General features: G+C 41.6%; 1 protein-coding gene across 1 annotated transcript in view; it reads left to right on the top strand.

The window, feature by feature from the left end:
* Positions 1-21,288, top strand: part of ELOVL6 (ELOVL fatty acid elongase 6) — a 122,008-nt gene extending 100,720 nt beyond the window's left edge. The window contains exons 4-5 of the mRNA XM_082728184.1: positions 10,750-10,901; positions 18,235-21,288. Of these exons, the coding sequence (XP_082584310.1) occupies positions 10,750-10,901; positions 18,235-18,659 (577 nt within the window). The 3' untranslated portion in view covers positions 18,660-21,288. The remainder of the gene's footprint in view (positions 1-10,749; positions 10,902-18,234) is intronic.
* The last annotated feature ends 2,365 nt before the right edge of the window (positions 21,289-23,653 follow it).

The following is a 23,653-nucleotide window of genomic DNA, read 5'->3' on the forward strand; positions in this document are numbered from 1 at the left end:
CTATCCCAGGACTCCGAGATCATGACCCGAGCTGAAGTGTGACAGAACCACCCAGCCACCCCTTGAATGTGAATGATCTCTTTAAAAATGAAACTGGGGGCACCTGGGTGGCTCAGTGAGTTAAGCCTCTGCCTTGATCTCAGGGTCATGATCTCAGGGTCCTGGCATTGAACCCTGCATCTCGCTTTCTGCTCAGCAGGGAGCTTGCTTCCTCCTCTCCTCTGCCTGCCTCTCTGCCTACTTGTGATCTCTGTCTCTATCAAATAAGTAAATAAAATCTTAAATAAAAAAAAAAAAGAAGAAACTCTGATAGGAGTGAGATTTGGCTCAGGGCCTTCCACCTCACAGGCATTCATACTTAGTAAATACATGTAAAATGAATATTGTTTAAATTAACTTTCTTTGGTATGTCTTATGATTAGAGTAATTCAATTACTGTGAACAACATGAAAATTAACAGTCAATGTGCTGCTTAGAAAGTTGTAAAAATTTATCTAATGGATTTTTAGATCAATAAGCCCAAAGGAATGAACTGGGCATATACAGAGCAGCAACTTTTATGACTTGTATTTCCTCCCTTTCTTGGAGTTCTTCCACGAATGAGCCCATAGAAGTTCTTCCACGAATGAGCCCACAGAATGAAATCCTAAAGGACATTTCCAGTCCCTAAATTTAAGGATGTGGGAAACTGAGAGTTGTGATAATTTTTTCTCTTTTCCTTTCTTCCCCCTCTCCCCTTTCTTTCTTACCTCCCTCCCTACCTCCCTTTTCATTTTATTTGTTTTGGGGTTGGGTTGGTTTTTTACAGTTTTACAGTTTTGACCTTAGAAAGATAAAAGAGCCAGCTATCTTAGCAGCAAAATGAGTTTATTCAGGAATAACAAAATTGCAGTTCAGGACACCCAAACCATTGGCAAGTCCAGAGAGTGGAGGGGGGCTTACTTTCACAGGGGAAAAGAGGAAGCTGGGAGGGGCTGTTATGGCCTCTCATTGACTGAGTGTGGCGGTTTCCCATTGGCTGGGCTGTTGCTAGACCCAGAGAAATTCTTCCTTCCTCCTGCTTGAAAATGTAAAGTCAACTTCTTCCTGTTGGGGTTGGAGAATGCCAGATATGCTTTTTATTACAGGGAGTAGTGTGTGGGAGCGCCCCTCTACAGGGCCTCTGGACCTTGTTTTTAAAGAAGTTTCCTTTATTTTTACTACAGATAATGTTATATTTCGATTCAAGTGCTCTCCCAATGAAATTTTCATTTATCGTCCCTCAGGAAAAAAGAAGTTTGGTTTCCTCGTGTGCCTATGAAACCTAGTTAAGACTGCAGTGGAGTTAGTGGGGCGATGCTATTAATCTTAGCACTGGAATTATCAGAGTCCTAATAAGTTTGTAGTTCCAAAAGGGATTAAGAGTCTTTTCAAAGGAAGAAAATTTTTTATAGAAACAAGATGACTAACCACTTCTGTGATCTTGGTGAGTTTTTGGCTTCGATATTAATCTTTGCTACGGCCCACATTTAATTTTAGGTTTCCTTTAGTTCATACAACTAACTCACCTATTTTAATTTTCTGCGGTACTTAATTGGGTTCACTACTGGTATTACTTAAGTCTTTGTTCCCACTGTAAAAGTCCAGAAACCAGCACATTTTTCTTTCCAATGTAGCTGAAAGTTGTCGGCTGGTCTCCACTTGTCCTGGAATGCATTAGACGACACCCCCATCAGCAGTTGAATAAAAAAGATAAGGCAAAGGCAGAAAACATACCCATCAAAAGACATTAATTTTATGGAATTTAGCAGAACAAAAGGCTTAAAATTCAAGGACAAGGATTTTCACCTAGCACAGCACCAATGCATAGATAAGTAACTTTCTTCATCAGCTACCTCAACAGCTTCATCCAAAGGTTCATGAAGTAGGAATGATGGGTGAGAAAGGGGAACAGTCAGGAAGGTGTCTTGGAAGATGAAGGCTCCAGAAAGTCTCTAACTCAGACCCATTCATGCCTCCATATCCAAGGTTCTGAACCAGTTCATTGGAGATAGATCCTAGACTTTAGAATTGTTTTAGCCATTTTTGGTGATTGTAATATCCAGTCAGGTTGAGAACCATTATACTAAATGGGAGTCTTGTAAAAGCACAGGGGCTGTAGTCAGAAGATTCTGGTACTTAGTAACTGGGTGACCCTGGGCCAGTCCCTTGCCCTTCCTGTGCCTACATCTTTTGCTCTATAACCAGGATAGGGGTGCTTCATGAAGTTATAAAACTCACATTTCATGATGGAGGAGCTCAATAAAGTTCTTCAAATGTGCAATGCTATGCCAGCCTCTAGCACAATGTTTTCACAGGGTCAAGTACTTGCCAGCAAGAATTGAAGCTAGTGTTGTGTGGCCGCCTTCCACTCTGGCCCTGATGGGGCTAAGGTTACGAGAAATTCCTCTATCTCAGATCAAAACATAATAATAGTACCTCAAATAATAGTGAAAGAAAATCCTACATTATGAGGCACAGAGCAATCTTAAAATTTCAGATTCAAATTAAAATGTTATGAGTTCTATAGCCAGGTGTTATGTTTCTCTGGGGAAATTCTAATGAGATCTATTATGGTACCAATTGTCCTTACTATTATTATTTTTTAATCTCTGCTCCCCCCTTTGCCTCCCCACTCTGCCAGGCTGGTTTTTATCAGGTGATTTTTTTTAAACGTGAGCCAGCATTTCTTTGCCTTGTCAGATGCCTGGATTGCAAACTCCAGATTGCAAGGATAGCCAAGTTGCATTCTCCAGATGTGAAGACTGTACCCCCACGGTATTATCTAAGCAATATTTAGACCTACAGGGCTTTTCCTTTTTTTTTTTTTTTTTAATGCTTAGATTCACAAGTTAAGAAAATAAACTGATACATCAGAAAGTGAATTGTAGTCAACCCATCCCCTCAAACATTAAATAAGGACATCTGTTTGAGATTGATGCTTTCTGACTGAGCGGGGGGATTTCTGGTGAATGGAGAGAGCAGTCCTGGAGGGCTTGCCTACCTTCTGTTTGTCAGGGAAGTTTGTTACCCGCTAAGATACCCTCTCTGTAGTCTCCGCAAGACTTTCCTCACCTACAGCTGCTTCCGTGAAGCCTTCAGCTCTGATGGATTCTGCACTGCCACATGTTAACATTTTAATTAGGAGCTCATGAATAATGTTAGCTGTGATACTATTTAACAATTAGGTACCATCACCAGAAACACGGTGGAAACTACTACTCCGTGCTTCAAAACATAATAGTTCTCCACCAAGGCCTCTGTTTCCTCCCCCTCCTCTTCTAAACTAGGTTCAGCTTTTCTACTCAGTACTTCTACTCAGTTTTAAATGATTTTTTAAAATATTTTATTTATTTATTTGACAGAGATCACAAGTAGGCAGAGAGGCAGGCAGAGAGAGAGAGAGGAGGAAGCAGGCTCCCTGCCATGCAGAGATCCCGATGCGGGGCTTGATCCCAGGACCCTGAGATCATGACCTGAGTCAAAGGCAGAGGCTTAACTCACTGAGCACCCAGGCGCCTAGTTTTAAATGATTTATTACTGGTCTTCTTCATGATTGTTATTGGCCATGTGAGTCCCCTCTAGCCCAAAAACTCCATTGAATATGTCTGGCCTCTCAGAAGCAAAGCAGTCATTATCTAAGCAACATTTAGACTTTAACATATCTTTTTTTATTCAGGAAAAAAAAAGGTTTATTTAGCATTAGATTATAAATATTAGAAATGGGCACTAAAGATTAGGTTTCTAATAGCTTCTGAGAAAGAGCAAGACCTGACTATTGGAAAACAAAATTTGATGAAGAATCATCATTAACAGTTTGAAGAGTTTTTCCCATAAGTATTTTTATAGCCATCATATATATTTTATAGCCATAAAAGCTTTTCTTTCTTTTTTTTTTTTTTTAAGATTTTTTTTTTTTTAATTTATTTGTCAGAGAGAGAGAGAGAGCGCGCGCGCTAGCACAGGCAGAATGGCAGGCAGAGTCAGAGGGAGAGGCAGGCTCCCTGCGGGGCAAGGACGCTGGGATCATGACCCGAGCCGAAGGCAGCTGCCCAACCAACTGAGCCACCCAGGCGTCCCCATAAAAGCTTTTCAAAACGTCCACCGGTTGAGTCATTCCCTACAGATTTTTTTTTTTTTTAAAGATTTTATCCATCTACCTGAGAGAGAGTGAGAGAGAGAGAGAGCATGAGAGGAGAGAAGGTCAGAGGGAGAAGCAGACTCCCCATGGACCTGGGAGCCCAAACTCCAGGGTCATGACCTGAGCCGAAGGCAGTTGCCCAACCAACTGAGCCACCCAAGGCGCCCCATACAGAATATTTTTCTCCTTATATTTCTTACTTAACTATCTTGTACCTTGGAGCTTTTCCATGTCAGCATTTCGGGCAGATGTACCTGGCTCACTTAGTAGTTGTATTGTGTTCGTTGTCATTTATTTAACCCTTCCCATATCAGTGAGCTTTTAGATTTTGTTCTAGCCATCTTCTCTGTATTACAAAACATACAGTATGGTATATTTTTGCAAGTATGCCTAAAGGATACATTGTGTTTCCAACAATGGAAGTACTATATCATTAGATGTGAGTATTTTCAATTTTGATATACAAAATGCAATTTTAGCCTCACCTGCCTCGGTCCACAAATTGTTTGAGAGACTTTTTAATGTAGATGTCTGAGTAAATATTCCAATCAAGACAAAGGAGTCAAACCTAGAAAGGATCGTTCACTGAGAGATGAAATTGTACACTGTACTTGTTACTGAAAGAGTAGGGCAAGTAAATTATTAAACACTACTATGTCTGTTCCCATATAACTGCTGATTTATTGGGCAAAAAATGCACACCTGATGGTTTGTTATATTATTATTATTACTGAAAAATGTATTTTTAACACAGGCTAAATGCTAGACCTGACTTAAGTAGACCTTCTCTATTAACGATGCCTGTCATCAGGTGTGGAAAGGTTTTAGAAGCGGGATTGCACTTTGTCAAAGAAACATGATATGACATGGGGACGTCATTACTCCATATCACAAACACTGCATTCCTGTATCACCTCTGGAATCTAAGGGCATTACAGTGGATTTGGGGGTTGTTGTTCATTTGCTTTAACCTCTTTGGGGATCATTGCATATTCTTCCTACTCTGGATACTGTTAGCATCTATGGCAAATGATAATTCAAGTTTTGTTATCAGGAAAATCAAGGACCTCTCCTATGTTTGTAGGGTTGCAGCTGTTGGATCAGCTGTTGCCATGTTTCAAGAACTAAAAAATCTCATCCATTTTTTTTTTCTTTTTCTGATTGTAGAATACCCGTATAATAAACATCTTTGTTGCCCAGTCCTAAAAGTAATTGCCCCTTTGGTTATTGAATTAGCGGGCTGAGGGGTTCTGTTCTGTTGGCTGGCACTTCAGAATACAAACCTTTCAGAAACCCTTGTTTTGATTCCAGAACACCTTGCATTTAAGTTGAGAGCCCATAAGAGGAAAATGTAAAGCTGAGTTTATCTACCGTTGACGTTCAAATTGAAACAGTTGAAAGGTTTATTGATGATCTACACCTAAGAGTCTTTCTATCCAGAGCAGAATTCTGGAATTCTGTAGCCGGTATTGCAATTATTCCACTTTAACTTCCAGTTGGCAGTAAAATTGGAAGGCCAGAACACAGAGTTATTCAAACTTTTCTCGAGTTGAACAATGATGAGGCCTCCTGGTCAGAGCCTGGGTTTGAAGGAAGATTCACCATGTCTCTCACACTTGTTTAGAAAGGACGCCAATACTTGTGAAAGGAAAAAACTGACACAACCTGAAAATGAGAACTTGTTTTCCAAAGTTTTGCTCTAAATATTTCAACATCTGTGTAATGGAGTACATGATATATCCAAAGAAGAATCCCATCCAGCTATATATGCATTGTCTCCCAGTCTTTTCTACTAGTCTCAGTGTCCGGGTGTCCTCAAGGGCTGGCTGATCGGGAATTAGGGCTGTATCTCAGTGTCACACTAAAAAGTTTCTGTAAAGCCTTGCAAGCTAGTACCATTGTGATTTGTTAGTTATTATATCAATTGTAGGTAAGCACCCATTGAAAAAAAATTTTAATTGTCAATCTGATATATCCTTGCTTTAAAATAAGCAATGTAGAAATGCATATATAGTATAAAAGAGAAGGTTCTCTCTCCCACCCCCAAAATACTCCCATTAACAGTCCAATAGGCATACCTCCTTGAGTCCATGCGATGGCAAATGGCTAAAGATGAAGAAACAGACCTCTTCTGGACTAGGACTCCAGAACGTTTGTTTGCATAGAAACACTTAGCTAATCAGATCCCCTTGCCACATTGTGCCTAATGTAGCTGATAGAGAGCAGATATATCCAATTCTCCCTTCACTGAGCTCTCTCCTGTTCCACTAATTGTTATAGACAAAACTGAACTTTGATAAGAAAAATTATATATTCACTTAAAAAAGATGCCAGTATGATGTTATCACTGGGAAAAGACCTGTGATATAGCACTAATCTGCCCTCATTAAACACAATGGCCCAGACTCTCAGCTGGTTTGAGACTATAGATTTAGTATAATCTTTATCCTCTGATTGAAAGATAAATTTTACATGAACCAGATGCTTTTCGATACCAGTCTCCTTGAAGATGTTCTATGGAAAATGCATATTTCACATCCTCTTGTGAATTTACTGGTTGTCACTTCTTTGTGAAAATTTGGCTCATGAAAAGGAGAGTGGTTGAGAATGTTGAAGCCATGTCCAGGCATGGCCGGGAAGAATGTCAAGATTGGCTAGAAATGTCCACCATGAGTGTAAGCAAGGACTGAGGGGAGCAGAACATAAGCTCCTATCTGTCTTTTACATCATGGTGTCTCTCAAGATGATATGACTTAAGATGCCTGGCTCATTCAGTGGAGCACGTGACTCGATCTCAGGGTCATGAGTTCGAACCCCACATTGGGTGTAGAGTTTGCTTAAATAAATGAATTTTAAAAAGAAAGAGATGATGTAACTTAAGAAGGAAAAATGTCTCCTGATGTAAAGTATTTTTTGGTCAAGTATCATAGCCTCAGGGCCTGAGCCTAGATATAAGAAAAAGCCATATGGTTCCAAAGTGTACCATGGCTGAGATGTACCAGGGGCAGAGCTCCTGGCTTCTCACACATAACAATCATCCCACTGGCTAAGCAGCTCCCTCATGCTGCCCTCCCAGCAGGAGCATTGTCACATTTACAACAAAGCGCCTTTGCTCACAGACACATAGGCCTGATGGCTGGCACTGACACTTTCCCTGAAAAAATGCATTGCCCTCTGTTCTGAGTCAGCCTTATTGTTGAGAGCTTAGGGGGTAAGGGTGAGATCCAGATATGGGATGATCATATGTACTATACACTGATACCCAGCAATACTGTGGCCACATCATCTCCACACTTGTCATGTTGCAGTGCTCTGAAATGACCTCCTTGTACACTGACTCTCAAATTCTGAATCCCTATTTATCCCGACATCAAATCCCGCTTCCTCTGATGTCTTCCAGTACCGCCCCCTAACCTAGCCAGAGTTAGCATATTGCTTCTTGTTAGCCCCGCATCTGGGACATTGCCAGTCCATATTTAGCAGCTGAAAGAATAAATTAAAGCATGCCAATGCTTAAGAAATGGGCTATGAACTACAATGGCTTTTGAGACCCAAGAAGAGGAAAGGACAATGACTATTCCAGAGGTGCTTTCTTTGTCTCTGCTCGACATTGTATGAAGCACAGAGTCTAGCAGCAGAATAGGAGAGGAGGGACACTGTGGCTGTCACTAGGCTGGCATTTAGCTCTGGACATTATGCTGATGGTTCAGAAATGTCCTAGACCAGGGGTTTATGAACAGAGACAGATACATATCAAAAGTGTGTCACTTTTCTGTTTATCTGCTTTGGGCTTGTACCAAAGTCACTGACTTCTCTCCCACTGGTTTATGGAAAGCCCATAACTGATGTAGTCAGGAGCTGACTTAGGAACTGATGTAGTCAGTATTTTGACTTAGACATACCGTGTAGCCACAGAATATTAACTGGTGTTCCAAGGTCTACCGAAAATCCAATCTTGTGTGTTGTGTCTGCTGGAACACAAGTAATAGCAGAATTCCAAAGGGCTTAGACAATAAGAAAGCTTTCTCAAAAACAAAAAGCCTTGCAAGAAGGTCACTGAAAGATTGGCTGAGTCCCTCACTTGGTCACATTTTGCAGGAATAACTTCTGTCCTGGTAGCTCCCGCCCTCTGGTAAGATGGCTGCCGCACCCCCAGGCCATACATAGTAAAAAGCAAGGAAGCCTTCCCACATGCCACACGGCCCCTAGCAGCCCAGTGCTCACACCACATTGGCTAGAAGTGGGTCAATGTCCACCCCTAACCAATCACCGGTAAGGGAAATGGGGATTACTAAAATTTGCTGAAGAAATTAGGATATACTCCTAAATCAAAGGTGGTGTCACCTTCCTTGGGCGAATCATGAGTTGACAGAAACTGGACAAAATCAGGCTTCTTCTCAAATGGAGCAAGAGGAAGGACTTGGTTCTTGAATAGGTAACCAATAGCATCTGCTGTGTATGCCTTGCAGAGACAGCACGTCCAGACTTCCGTAGTACCTTCACAGCAGCAAAGTCCAAGGGCCCCATGTGTGAATTACCTTAACTTGGCGATGGTGGCCACTCTTCACATTACCATTTTGCCATCATCCGGTGAGGTAAAGACACACAAAAAAATAAATTCAGATAACACAGAAAAATCACCATGACCTGACTTCACCAATGAGTTCCAGTTCTCCACTCTCCAATTAGGACAGTTTATTGCCTGTAAAGACACAGGTCGTTCCACTAGGGAGGGGACATTTCTCTGAGATAAGAAAATGGAAAAGGGCAGCCTTGGAGCGAACAGGGAGAAAAGCTCTCTAGGAGAACATATATGCAAAGTCCCTAAGGCAGAAAACAGAAAGGATAAGAAAGTGGTGGAATGATTGGCTCACAGTGAGCAGGAAGAAAATGGCGGTCGGAAGGATGGAGTTGGGGGACAAAGGGGCCATTCAGAGCCTCGGATGTCCCATTAAGGAGCTGGTGGGTTTTATTCTGTATGCAGTGGGAAGCCACTAAAGGATTAAATAGGATCTCCAACTGTAAAGTGATACCAAAAATCCTATGCAGGATCATTTTATATGTTGGAAAGAGTAATTCCATTTAATGCAGGCTGTATATCATTAGAGAAGCTACTTACAAAGTCCCAACTTAATAAATTAATAGTTGCCAGGAATTCAACTTTATTATCTTGCCTTTAGGCAAAGTGACTTTTAGCTCTAGTTGGCAGACACATGCTGACAGCCTAGTGGAATGGCTTATTTTGAACCAACTCTTAAGAACTCTTAAAGAGGGCGCCTGGGTGGCTCAGTGGGTTAAGCCGCTGCCTTCGGCTCAGGTCATGATCTCAGGGTCCTGGGATCGAGTCCCGCATCGGGCTCTCTGCTCAGCAGGGAGCCTGCTTCCTCCCCTCTCTCTCTCTGCCTGCCTCTCTGCCTACTTGTGATCTCTCTCTGTCAAATAAATAAATAAAATCTTTAAAAAAAAAAAAAAAAAAAAAAAAAGAACTCTTAAAGAAACAATAATGCCTCTGAGGAGAAATGAAAGCTCCTGTTCCCAGTTTGGTGAGGCTTCTACTCCTCTCAGCAGCTGTTCACTGGCTAACCTCCTAACTGACTTGGCCCCTTGAAGGGGATGCTTCCAGAAGAAGGATGGCCGAGTATGGCCCCACATGGTTAGCTGGCTTTGCTTTCAGTCATGCGTGTGGTCCACGTGCTCTGGTACACATGCCTGAGGGATCCCTCCTTAATGGAGACTGCCTGTTCCAGCTGCAAAGTTCTTTCACACTTAAGGTTGCATTACTGAGCTCAACACATTCCAGAGCTCTCCTGTTTCCTTGGCAGTTCTTTGATAAAAGTGCCCGAAGCTAGTTTATTTTTCAATCATCTTTGAGTACGTGCACCTGTGGGGAGGCCAACATGTGACAGGGCTTTGAAGAATGGGGTTCCAACAGGGTTAGCCTGTGGTTATGGGGAGCTTAAGGGAATGAGCCTGACTGGAGAGCTAAGCCTGCTGGCTTCCATGAGAAAGACGGATTAGAGAGTGGAAGGGAGGTAAGCAATGACAATGGTAGTTTGGAGGCCACTGCAGGGGTCCAAAAAGATGCCAAGGAGGAGGTCTACATTGATAAGGCTAGTCCAAAGATAAAGGAAGAGTTGGCTGAGAGAAACAAACCGAAACCCAAGCAATCGAGCCAGGGTGGGTGTGGGGGAACTTTGAAAATGACTGGACATAGGACTGACCTGAGCTCATTCCAAGAGTTTTCAGCCAACCCCATCTCATCCCCAAGGGAGAGTTCTCAAACTGAAACATAACAGTCACCAGCTTCTTCATGAGATCCTGCCCTGGCTCCATTCTGCTTGGCCGTGACCTCTTCTTGGTACAGTGATGACATACATGATGGCATCATGTATGATCTTCAGAATAAAGCACTGAGAAGTTGTGTTGCTCTTGTTTACAAAACATTTTAAGAAGCTTCCGGGTCCATGCAAATGATTGCAAGGCATCTATATACCTCTTTCCCCAATGGCAGACAGTCTTCTAAGTATGGGAAATGTCAGAAATGAAATGATTTGCCTGAATGTTGTTTCTTTTCTCTTTTTATTATAAAGTATATTCGGTGCTCTTCGAACTGGTGCTTATATGGTGTACATTTTGATGACCAAAGGCCTGAAGCAGTCAGTTTGTGACCAGAGTTTTTACAATGGACCTGTCAGCAAATTCTGGGCTTATGCATTTGTGCTAAGCAAAGCACCCGAACTAGGTGAGTGTCTTCTCTCCTTCCGTTTCCACCCCCACCCTTCTGGGTAGCTACACACCCACAAGATATATTTATTTGAAAACGGACAAAGAAACCATTCGAAGGTCCTGTTTTATTGGTTGCAATGAATTTGAGTTCTTGACTAACTTTTCCACTATCTCTTTCTCTCCCCTCCTTCCTTCTGTTTCAACAATTATACGTTGTGTGGAGCATCTGGGTGGCTCAGTGGGTTAAGCCTCTGCCTTTGACTCAGGTCATGATCTCAGGGTCCTGGGATCAAGGCCCACATTGGGCTCTCTGCTCAGCAGGGAGCCTGCTTCCCGCCCCCCTCTCTCTGCCTGCTGCTCTGCCTACTTGTGATCTCTTTCTGTCAAATAAATAAAATCTTAAAAAAAAAAAATAAATTATACTTAGTGTATGTGAAGAGCGAAATAGCTTACAGAAACATGCAGACTTCCAGACACTACTGGAAATACACTCCCAGGGGCATATAAAATCCACACACAGTCCCTTCTGTCCAGCGCATAAACGACTGTGCTAAGTTGAGAATATGGAAGAATATTTGCAGTGCAGCTCTCTCCCGGTTCGATGGAAGCAGACTTTCATCCGGGAGTTAGGATTCAGATGAGGAGACTAGGCTTTCTGTTTGGGTGTCCTCCTGTTCTAATTAACAAATGGAAAGCATTGGCTTCTGGTGTTGTTTGATTTGAATCATCTAAGAGATGGGCCTTGGAGAAAAGAAATGTGGCTCCCCATCTAGAACTGAATCCAAAATACTGGCTATATACATAGAAGGTTTTTCCTTCAACTCTTCAATGGTCTTGACTAGAAGTGTGGTACAGATTCATAGGAATGTGGGAAATTCATGGCAAGGTTGTGACATGGATATAGTTCACCAGGAAAATACCTGGACTACCAGAGAAAGGGATCTGCTGGTGATCACAAACTCTGGACTCATCCATGAGCAGTACTGGTCATCATCTCACAATCTCATATATATCCTTAAGAAACACCTATCCATTCTCTGGGTTGGTTTGTTTGTTTGTTTGTTTGTTTGTTTTTCATTTTTTATTGGGAATTAAGAATTGTATTATTTAGTTCAAAATATTTATTTATAGTTGGGTCCCCTCTCCTGTTTCTCCTCAAAGGGGGTTAGAGGTTGTACTTTGCTTATAAACCACATATAATCAAGCTATCCACAGTCTTTCTTTAAGGTGTCTTTCAGATATATCCTGTGTCTGCTCGCAAAGGATAGGAGGTCTCTTGGATGTGTATGTTAGCAGCCTCTCTATCCACTTTTCTTTTTTAAGATTTTATTTATTTATTTGAGAGAGAGAGAGAGCATGAGAGGGGAGAAGGTCAGAGGGAGAAGCAGACTCCCCATGGAGCTGGGAACCCAATGCAGGACTCGATCCCAGGACTCGGGGATCATGACCTGAGCTGAAGGCAGTTGCTTAACCAGCTTAACCAACTGAGCCGCCCAGTGCCCTCTATTCAGTTTCTATCAGCAGCTATACCCCTGCTGCCTACAAAGAGTGGGCAATTGATTTGAACTGTGGGTGTTTTTCCAAGTCAAAGGCAAGGGAAGAGCAGCAGAGGGAAACTAAAAACCTTTGCTAAGAGGAGCAGGGGTATGGAGATGAATGCTCTACAGTTCAAAATAACTAGATTACTGTTGTTCATGCACGCACACGTGCAAGAGCCCATGAAGGCAGACTTAGGTTGAAATGCGTTGGTATGGATGTATTCATTCATTCACTTAACATATTTATATTAAGCGCCAACAAGGGGTATTTAATAGGGGCTTGAATGGAATGTCTAACTCCTCCAAAAAGAAATTTAGAATATGAATTTTACGAACCAGGCCCCAGGAAGTGATTTTTCATATTTGAATTGAGACCACAAGCTGCCAAATCGTAGGCTACAAAAATGTTTTTCCAACTTGGAGCTACACACAGTGCCTAAGACAGATGTGTTTTGAGGAATTTCAAGATCCTATGGTAACATTTTAATTTTGTGTTTTCACTTAGAGATAAAATAAAAGACTGTCTTGACAGATCTATTTCTTTCACAGTGATTCTTTAGATTCATAGAGCATCTGAGCCAGATTACTTTTTCTCAAGCTAGTGTTGGTCTGAGAATGTGAGCCTGTATCCTCATGTATCCTCTTGGGGTTCGGTGACATTTTCTTTTAAATGCATACATTATTAATGTTTGAGAATTTTTCACTTTGAGAACTATCGATCTCTCTGACTTTTAGTTTGTGCACTATAATGAGCATACTTATGAATCTCCCCATCTTTTTTGATGGAGCTGACTACAGCTGTATGGAAACAGTAAATGCATGAACCCCCTGGCTCCCTCTACATGTCAGCACTAAACACTTCACACAATTTCACGACACTCAACATTTTCAAAAAACAATAACAATGGTGCCTCTATGCTTCTGGCCCTTAAGTCTTAAATCACAAAGTAGCAGCCTCAGTCTTTGCGTCTAGAAATCCTTTCCCTTGCAAAGGCTGCTTGTCTGCTTTCTGAGTTTTAGCCATGTGTATTTGAGGGACTTGAAACTAAAAATAGTCCCTTCCACCTTTAGAATAATTTCTTGAAGAGCCACCTCAACCTATTCACATAAGTGGTCATTTTTCTTCAGAGACATGAGTAGACCTATATTGTCTTGTCCACCCACCTTCTGTTCCAGACTGAAATCAAAGTTTTAGGAAGGCGGACAGAGTTAGAATTTCCACACAAGAGCTATTAGTGAAGCACTTAGAGGTATTTGTGCTGTGTCCTCTGTCTTGTTAGCAGGCTAGTGTGGATGATGCTGATTAATCATCTGTCTTAATTTAATGTCAACCCAGCCATGCTGCTCCCTACCTCCCCCACGTTGACGTAAAATTAAACACAATTCTATTCCCTCTTGAGCCCAGAAGGAACTACACCGTAGTCCGTTGTGCCGCAGTTTCAATAATCCCTTTCCCTAAGAAGCCTTATTCACCATAGTGGTTTATAGGTTGGATATCAAACACTCCATTTCTTCACAGTTAAAAGAGGATTGAAGTGCAGACACTGGGCTAAAGGGTTGATTAAACTTGATCTGGTTCTTTAATGAGGCTTATTCATGTCATTTCAGGTTCGCTATACAGGTAATTTCATGGTCAGAGTCCCCTTTTTTCAGTTTTAAGATATGCCTTATTTTCCCTCAAATGTTCTGGAGCTCAACAGAACAACTTCCCCAACTAAACTGTGAATCATAATAGGTCCAAAAACCAGATAGCCAGTCTCTATCCCTAATTAACACATGTATTTTTTTGCTCTTAGAAGACATTGCTGCTACCGTTTAATTAAGAAAGATCTATCGACTTGGATTATTGAGAACTTTTCTTATTTTTAGGTCCAAAGCTCAGCTTCTCAGTACACTAAGGTCCTGGACTCCCTTATGTGCGGCAGAAAGGGAAGGTTCCCGTGAGAAGAAATTGTTCTGTGTTCAATACCGAAACTCTATTTTCCCACCAAAACCCACATGCCCGCAGTTTTCACTATACTTTTTGGGGGGGTGGGGGGGAGCAGGCAAAATACACATGACATCAGATTTACCATTTCTAAGTGTACAAGGCTGTGGCACTAAGAACACTTGCATCATCACGGTCCTCACCACCATGCTTTTCTAGCACTGTTTCATCTTCCCCAACTGACACTACCCATTAACCCCTATCCTTCGCTGAACTCTTAATAGCAAGAAGGGCTTTCTGTTTTTGCAGAAAACAATGAGCTCATTTCAGTGAATTATGGAGTTACGACCCATTAGAACAAATGAGGAGAAGAGAACCACCAGCCCGCTCTGCGTGCCAAAAATCTTGTGTGCCTACTGTTTTAGTTATATTAAAACCTGCTGAGATTTGCTTTTGTTAAAACTTGGAAACATCTGCTCCGAGTCTCGGTCCTTGCTCAGTTGAGCTTGTCATTGTTTCTGAAACTCTGACTCAGCAGAGCTCTGGCTAACTGTGAAGAGGGGCACGGCCATCTGGGACAAACCACACAGAGTGGCCTCTTGGTGACTGCGAGCACCCTGGTGGTTTCCAACTGCTGACTGACTGCTCCCCAGTGACACAGACATCTGTACTTAACAGGCACACAGGCTGGAGGCAGATCGTTTGGAAGGGACGCTTGGGAATGAGAATACCATGTCCTGCCTGGCTCTTGGCTGAAAACAGCTGAATCAAAAGTTAGAGAGACTGTGGTAGAGAAAACATGAGCCAGTGGCCACTCGAATGGGTGACATAGCTGAATCGGTCAAGAGTCAAAAGTCCCACTGCGTACTGTTGGCCAGCATTCTTTCCATAAGGCACCAGACCTTTGATCAAGAAGATGGGTTGGCCAACATCAAATACACAGTCTTTATCTTTGGTTTACATTTTCAGGTCACTCGGTAGCTTTTGGCAGGGCTGTAAATACCCTATCTTGGTACAACTGGCTCATGGCAAATCAAGCGTGATATTATGCAGTTTCCATGGAAGAAAAATAATTTATAACCGCCAGCGTGTTATGACTGATGCATCTTAGCTGCCGTATCAAAAAAAAAAAAAAAAAAAAAAAAAAACACCAAACAAACAAAAGAAAAAAAAATACAAATAACATAGGAGCTCTCAGGAAGCCCTTCTGGAACCCCACCAGTTTCCCCTTCCATTTCCCCATGGGAAACTACCATTCCCTAGGTCAACAGCCTACTTGGGGATAGTAACCTTGATGCAGCCTTGGAGTGGTAAATCCTGAGAGGCTCCAGGGCTAGTATTGGAAAAGAGTCATCTTCATTACGCCACCTGCCATCCTGTATGTCTGTTCCAGAAAAAATTCTTAAAGGAATTCAAATTAATTTTGTTTTAAAGATCTCTTGACATCGGGGCACCTGGGTGGCTCAGTCGGTTAAGCATCCAACTCAAGGTTTCAGCTGAGGTCATGACCGCAGGATCCTGAGATCAAGCCCCATTTGGGATCCATGCTTAGCATGAGTCTGCTTGGGTTTCTGTCTCCTCCTTCTGCCCCTCCTTCTGCATTCTCCCTCTCTCTTTTTCTCTCAAAATAATAAATAAATCTTTAAAAAAAATAATATAGATCTCATAACATGTGCTTCATCTCCGGCTCCCCTCTATTAAATGGAAACACGGAATGTGTCTTAATCATGCCCCCTACTCATGAGAACTGAGACCCCTACTCAGACAGGAAAAACACAAAGCTAGTTTCAGTACCAGAACTGTAGGTTCCACTTTTCGTTCCAGGTTAGCCCATTCTAATATGGTCTGTCTTTTGTCCCCTATTACTCTTCTCATACTAAAATTGTTCTTCAGACAATAAAGTTTTACACTTAAGTGATGATAGAGTCAAAACTAAATCTAAAGAAATAAAACAGTTGAGCTACTTATTGCTCTACAACAAATAACCTAATACAGTGTGTTTGGATATTGCATGGCTTGTACATTTCTGTCATTCTTAGAGGCTCATAAAAAACACATTTTCAATTATGAATGGATTTGTTTTTACCATGTAATTCCTTGGACTTCTACATTCTTTCCACTGCAAACAAAAGTAGGCTGGAATTACTGCGTCTACGTTATCGTTTACTGAGTGAAGGGAGGCACTGAGTAGTAATTACACAGAAATAGTGGATCTTTGACAGGCACACAAAAATAGCACAGTTTAACACTGAGAAGTAGACCCCAGGTCTCCTGATACCAATTTTGTCTCTGAAGTACACAAAATCAGAGTTACCATCACCATCAATCATTATCAGTCTAACATTTATAGGCATAATTTGTCAGGCATCTCACAAGACAGAAAAGGACTTCAAAGAAAATTTTATAATATGTCTGGAAATACAGTTCTCCTTTTCTGTCCGAAACAAATATGAAGTACTACTGTTTAACACTTCAGTAGGGAAACAAATGAATAGCTCCTGCTGAATGGAATGGGGTACCACCTGGTTTATTCCAGTCATGGCCATTAGAACCTTAAAAATCTTCCCAAGGCCTCGCATTCCTTGACCTTTCCTAGTGTCAAATGGTTTAGGACATCGGTGAAGTCTGAGGGATAAGACAAGGATAAGCACTAATTCCCTTCATACTTAATTAGATTTCAGAACAAGAAGGACCTTCTAGTTCTCCTTGTTGTACAGAAAGGAGTCAAGTTGGAGTTCAGTAAAGGTCATGAAGGAAGTTGGGTTTTCCCATCCTTAAGAAGAACACAGAGATAGGAAAGAGAATGGATCATGAATCCTGTTTTTGTCCCACATCCCCGTATCCCTTCCCCTTTTTTCATGCTTGTTAATGAAATTGTGTGCATTTTTTACTGTGTTTCTCTTTATCCATTTTGTTCTAAGTGTCCTATGGTATATTTTTTGGAATTGCTAAGGCTTTTGAGAGAATCATTACATATAAATAACATCTACCTACCTAAGTACTATTCTAGCTTCTATAATATAAATTTTCCTACCTTAGGGACAGAGGTCTTTTTCTTCAAAAGGATATTGTTAATAATAGATTTTGAAAAGCTTTCTCAAAGTTAACTCCGTAAAAATGTGTGTTGTTCTCCGTTCTTATTACTCAATTCATTGGTGTAAAATATTCAGGTTACCATGTTCAGCAAATATGGTAGAGGGTGAGTTTTTCTCTCTTTTTCTATTTTTGCCTTTTGTTTCAGTTTTACTCCTCTGATTGCCAAATGTCTGTTGAGACTTCACCTTTTACAGGGAGCTCACAAAGATGGGTATTTTAGGAGTGGCTTTTGCCATATACCAAAGAGAAATGGTCCTCCTGCTCTAGTGAAGCCTATGAACGTTTGCTGGGCCCTCGAATTCTAATCTGTCTCTCTGCATTGACAAATGATCTGAGAGAAGTCACTTGACTCTTCCAGATAATATTCCCTAAAATGTACAGTCGAGTTAGAAATTGGGGCACTTGATTGCTCATGTCCCTTCTAGGTCAGAAACTGAAAAGATTTTGTGTAAAACAGCCTTCTAAAAGTAACATTTATTGCGTGTTCTCCATGTGCCGGGAGAGCACATTGGTTATCATAATTAGCCCTTAGGCGATTCCAAGCTACGACTGTTATCCCCATTACTATCTCCATTTTACAGAAACTGGAAAATAGTGAGGGCAAGTAGCTTACCCAAGCTCACAGAGCTAGTAAATACCTATCCAGGATTCTAACCCAGTCCATCTCACACTCAAGTACGAGTTCAAGCTATGTCCTTTCTTGGGAAAAAGATGAATTATCGTTACATCATGGTCAAGGGGCTCACGTAGGTTTTTTTTTTTTTTTTTTGTCCTTCTCTGTCTTTCAGGAGATACAATATTCATTATTCTGAGGAAGCAAAAGCTGATCTTCCTGCACTGGTACCACCACATCACTGTGCTGCTGTACTCGTGGTATTCCTACAAGGACATGGTAGCCGGGGGCGGTTGGTTCATGACCATGAACTATAGCGTGCACGCCGTGATGTACTCTTACTATGCCTTGCGAGCGGCGGGTTTCCGAGTTTCCCGGAAGTTTGCCATGTTCATCACCTTGTCCCAGATCACTCAGATGCTGATGGGCTGTGTCGTTAACTACCTGGTCTTCTACTGGATGCAGCATGACCAGTGTTACTCTCACTTTCAGAACATCTTCTGGTCCTCACTCATGTACCTCAGCTACCTAGTGCTCTTCTGCCACTTCTTCTTTGAGGCCTACATCGGCAAGATGAGGAAAACAACGAAAGCTGAATAGTGTTGGAACTGAGGAGGAAACCATAGCTCAGGGTCATCAAGAAAAACAATAGACAAAAGAAAAATGGCACAAGGAATCACATATGGTGCAGCTAAAACAAAACAAAACACATGAGCAAACATAAAACCCAAGGCAGCTTAGGGATAATAAGGTTGACTCAACCCAGTAAGTTTATGATCCTTTTTGGGTGAGGACTCGCTGAGTGAACCTCCGTCTCAAAGGACTGCTGCTGGAAAACCCCATTCCCTCCTTAACTGTCAGCTCTAGGACAAATGAGAACAAAAGTGAGCCAGCGGCACAGAGAGAGAGAAATAGAAGGTCAAGAAAGGCTATTAACACTATATGAAAAAAAAAGTATTTACCAAGTGTTTTATTTCTCTAAGAATGAAAGAAGTTTACTTAAACTGTGCGAGCACATACACACACAATCTCTTTGGACACTAAACTGGAGCCAATAGAATAGATACAAAATGGAAGAGACACAGGGTGGATATCTAGATCAATAACACTTGTGCAAAAATTAAAGCCTTTTTAAGAAAGGCCGTAGCTGTAGCCCCCCCATGAGAAAAGATGTCTTAATCACCTCTCGTGAAGACGGATGTAAACAATTTTATTTCCACTAAGAGAAGGACTGGTGTTTTTCCCTTCCTAGCACAGTCTCGGGCTAGTGAGTTTGCCAGAACCAAACGGGGCACAGTGTTTTTCCGAGGTTCTTCCTGGGAGAATGGGAACGGTGCAGACCAGTTCCTAAAGGGGCAGCTCTACCTCTGAGCGTTTCTGATGGTTTCACTGAAATTTCCACTCTGAAATGAGCTCTGAAGGATTATCTTTGGTTCAGCGGCCCCAGACTTTTGAGCAGAAGAGTAAATACCGAATAGCAAAGTTAAAACCCGACCAAATGATTTGAAAGTGGATTCTGGATCACCTCTAAGAAGGGTCAGCCCCAAACCATTCTTGAGCTGGGAAAAGGACAGTTGGGAAAGAGATGGGAGCCGAGGATCAACCCAACAGATACAGTCTGTATTCCCCGCTCTATTTGACTTCACACCCACACTCATGGCTTTCCAAGTGAAGCCCTGTTGTACAGTCCATATTTTCTATATTTTTGTGACTTTCAAAAAGAATTCTGCAGGGCTCTTCCTGATATTGGGTGAACACTGTGTTTCCGCATCATCTGCGTCTGCTCCCTGAGCGTCGCAGAGGTGTGTAAAGTGCCCTCTGCTGGTCAAGTGGAGATACTTCAACAAACCCTTCATGGCAAGTTTGGTTGAACAGCTGACAACAAAGCCCCCCTCCCCCAGACTTAACCCTTCAAATTTTCAATGACATAAAATACTCGTCATATTTTTGGCCAAATCAGAAGACCTTCTTCCTGCTTCAAGTCAGCTTCAGAAATTTTTTTAAAAGGGACTTCTGCTCTGGAACTCAGAAAACCAGTTTATTAAGAGCCATATTCTTTAAAAAAGAGAGAGAGAGAGAAATGAAAGCTAGATAATATAATATTATCTGTCATACTTCAGTCCTTTACAAGCCAAATAAATGTGTAAACATTCCTAGTATTTCAAAGAAGCAATTATGTAAAATTGTTCAATGTGATACGCTAGTATTCTAATTGGTTAAGTAGCTTCATGACTAGACAAACTAGATGACACAATTAGCGGCTACACTGCATAGACGACACGCATTACCACACATACGTGCACACAGATGTGGGGTACACTCAACTTCAAAGCCCAAATGAACAGGAACACATTTTCTGGCTAGCAGAAAAAGAAAACCGTTGTTTATCTTTCTTGCTTTATTTGAGAGTGTACAGTAAAAGGGATTTTTTTTCAGATTATTTTTATATTATTTGAGCTTTAACCGTGCTGTCATTCATGAAACAGAGCTGCTCTGCTTCTCTGTCAGAGATGACACGGTCTTTCTCAGCATCTTGTTTATGTGTGAAATTTGAAAGAATAAAGTTTTATCCCATTCTGTGTGAATGGTTTGAACAATGAACAAAGAATCCATGCAAACCAAGTCAGGACCGCTAGACCCTGGGGTAGGGGCGGGGCCAGGCAGGGGAGGGAAGCTGTGACAGCTATGTGAAATTATCGGGGACGCGCTATGATGTCTTGACATTGGTTCATAGGTGAGAAGCAACTGGTGGATGGGTTGGGATTCCTAGGGTGAAAACTGAAGCGAGCTAAAAGGAGAGGTCCTGCTATCACACCTAGGAGGTTCTTAGGCTGCAAATAATGTTCTTTTGAGCTCTGAAAAGACATGATACTGTGCAATAAGCTTTTTTTTCTTATGAAAGAAAATGAGCAGAATAATTCGTATGAGGAAAAGGCCAAATAACAACTGACTTGTGTTTAACCGAAGGACCAATTCGAACTTATCTGGCTGATTTAATTTAATGGTTGAATCCATTGATTAATCATTGATCCTTCAGTGCAGGTTAGAATAAGGAAATGAGCATAGACCTTAAATAGACTCTAAATGATGCTTCCAAAGCACTTTGATCTTGCTACAAATTCATACTTGTGTTCACTTGTGAGTTAACTTAGAATTTTTGTTTACAGGTTGAATGTCTAATAAGTAGTTTGTAAATTGGCTAAATAAATCTAAAGGCTTTTCCAACTTTCCTCATAGAAAGAAAAACATTTTTTTAAAAAATTCTGGTTCAATACAGTGTTTTTAACATCTCAGCTTAACCGCTTAATTATATCGAGATAAGAGGCTGGACCACTAGCCCATGGCAAATCTGAATCTTACCAGAGAACTGACTGCCACATAGATGATCCTACCGTCAGTTAACATTCCAGAAAAACTTGGGCAGGCAAGTTTTTAAAACTGCCCCACTATGCTGCAATAGATTATCTTTCTACTGGAGATTTTCTACTGCACTCCAGTCCCATTATGGCGAAAACGCTTCTGGATTGAAAAAAACAAACATCCTTCATTTCATATCTGAGTGCATGCAATTTGATGTCCTCAGTGTGAGTATCAACCCAAGTCTATGAGTTTGCAATGAAAAAACATTCTAATGAAAAATGCTCTATTCATCGAACAGGAAGTTTTACTGGGTAAAATGAGAGAAGAGTAAGCACTCTGTTATTTACATCCATGCCAGGCCAAAATACCCAATTAAAATCATGTATTGAGGGTATTATTCCAAATAATTTACTCTCACCATTCTATTCACACTCCACTATATATATGGGGGGGGGTAGGTGGGAGGGATAATACATACATATATGTTGCTTAAGGGGAAAGAAAACACTAATTAGATCCCTCTCGCTTCCCTACCTCTCTACTAATGTAGCTCAGTCCCGAGTCAGAAACTTCCTATGAGGAGGGGCTTTGCAGAACTGAATGCAAGAACACTTCCAGGAAAGAGAGCTACAAATTTTTTTTGTTTTGTTTTTAAAGCAGTTATTGTGTCTTTAAGATAAAACCTGTCACATCAAAGAAACAATGCACCTGGAGTCAACTACACTGAATAGAATGCTCCAGAAGTCTGGCCTCATTCCTAAACTGCTGAATTACCTGGGAGACACAGCATGGTCAGGTTACAATCTTTTCTTTATCCTGATAAAATAGCCTCCCCTCGGAGACTACGTTTCGTCCAACTGTCAGCTCCAGCACATTCTGAGGCCTTTTTTTCCCCTCAGAGTTGTTGGATGGGCCCTGTGCTGATTCAATAGAGCTGTTAATAGAGGAGAGAAGATCCAGTAGATTTTTGCCTCCGAGAGCTCAGCACTCGGTTGTATGTGGATGCCCCAAGCGTGTCTCTCTTAGACACTTATTTCCCCGAAAAAGTTTCCATCCCCAAGAGTATAACTGCATGAAAATTTTCATAATGAAAGCCCAGAACTTTCTGGCCTTCCAGTCTCTGTTTCCAGTATTATTTTGCCCTCAGTTCAGGACAACAGAGTCTGTCTTTGTGCTGTGAGTCCCTGTCTTAGCTTTCTTAGGTTGTGCTCTGTCTCCTATACAAGGTCTGATTCCTTGTGCCTCAGACCCATTGCCATCAAGAGATTTTGCTAAGGATGCCCCACAGGCCTGTCATATACACACCGAAGTGAGAGCTAATAAAGCAACCTTACACTTTTGTGCCAACAATCAGTACAAAGTGTTAGGTCCCAGTTTTCCAATGAACCAACAGCCTCTGTCTGCTGGTACAAATACTTAAGTAAAACAAGTGTCAGTGCAGTTAGAGCTTTTTTAAAATTTTTATTTATTTATATATTTTTTGAGTGCCAGTTGTGACAGACTCCCATTATAAACCTCCTCCAGCCACGTGGCAGAACCCATAGCTACATAGCTAAAGAAACTGGCTAAGAACACCTGCGCAGAGTATCAAAGAATCTTTGCGAACCTGTTGAATCATCCCATTACTTTCCTCATCCTCAGATACTTTGAAAATTCAGGGCTCACAGGAGGAGGAGGAAAGATAATCCTCAGGCTTCGCTTCCTCCTGAATTACACTTAGAAAGAAATGTAACAGAAGTTGTCCTCACACTGAAAGAGAGACCGTGGGAGCACCTCCCCCATGTGTGGGTTTGGGAAGGTCCTAATAAAGGGGACTTTACGTTGGGCAGGCAAAAGTCTTACAGTCAAATACACTTCGGTGGACATCCAAACCCAAAATGACGTTGCACTAAACTTTTCCTGAAGCAACTGGACTTGAAGAAACTGCAACCCATTTAGGCCAGCATTGCGGGGTCCTGACTCCTGTCGGTATTTAAACACTGTTACTTTCCCAACACTTGGCGGCACTTGAAACTTCTCTCAGTGGGCCGAAATCAAGAACTCTCCAGAAGTAGCCTAGTAGTGCTCCCCAGGCATGTCGGTTTCAGACAGGTCTGACTGACTGGGCATGTTCAGGTAGGAGGTTGCTTGCTGCTAACTTGAAAACCACTGGGAGCTTCAGCCTCTTCGGGGCCCCAGAGCCCATATTCAGATAGACGTTCACCCATATAAGCCTCACAGAGCAAATCACAGCA

Source organism: Mustela nivalis, assembly GCF_964662115.1.
Source record: "Mustela nivalis genome assembly, chromosome: 4".
In the NCBI taxonomy this organism is placed as follows: Eukaryota; Metazoa; Chordata; class Mammalia; order Carnivora; family Mustelidae; genus Mustela; species Mustela nivalis.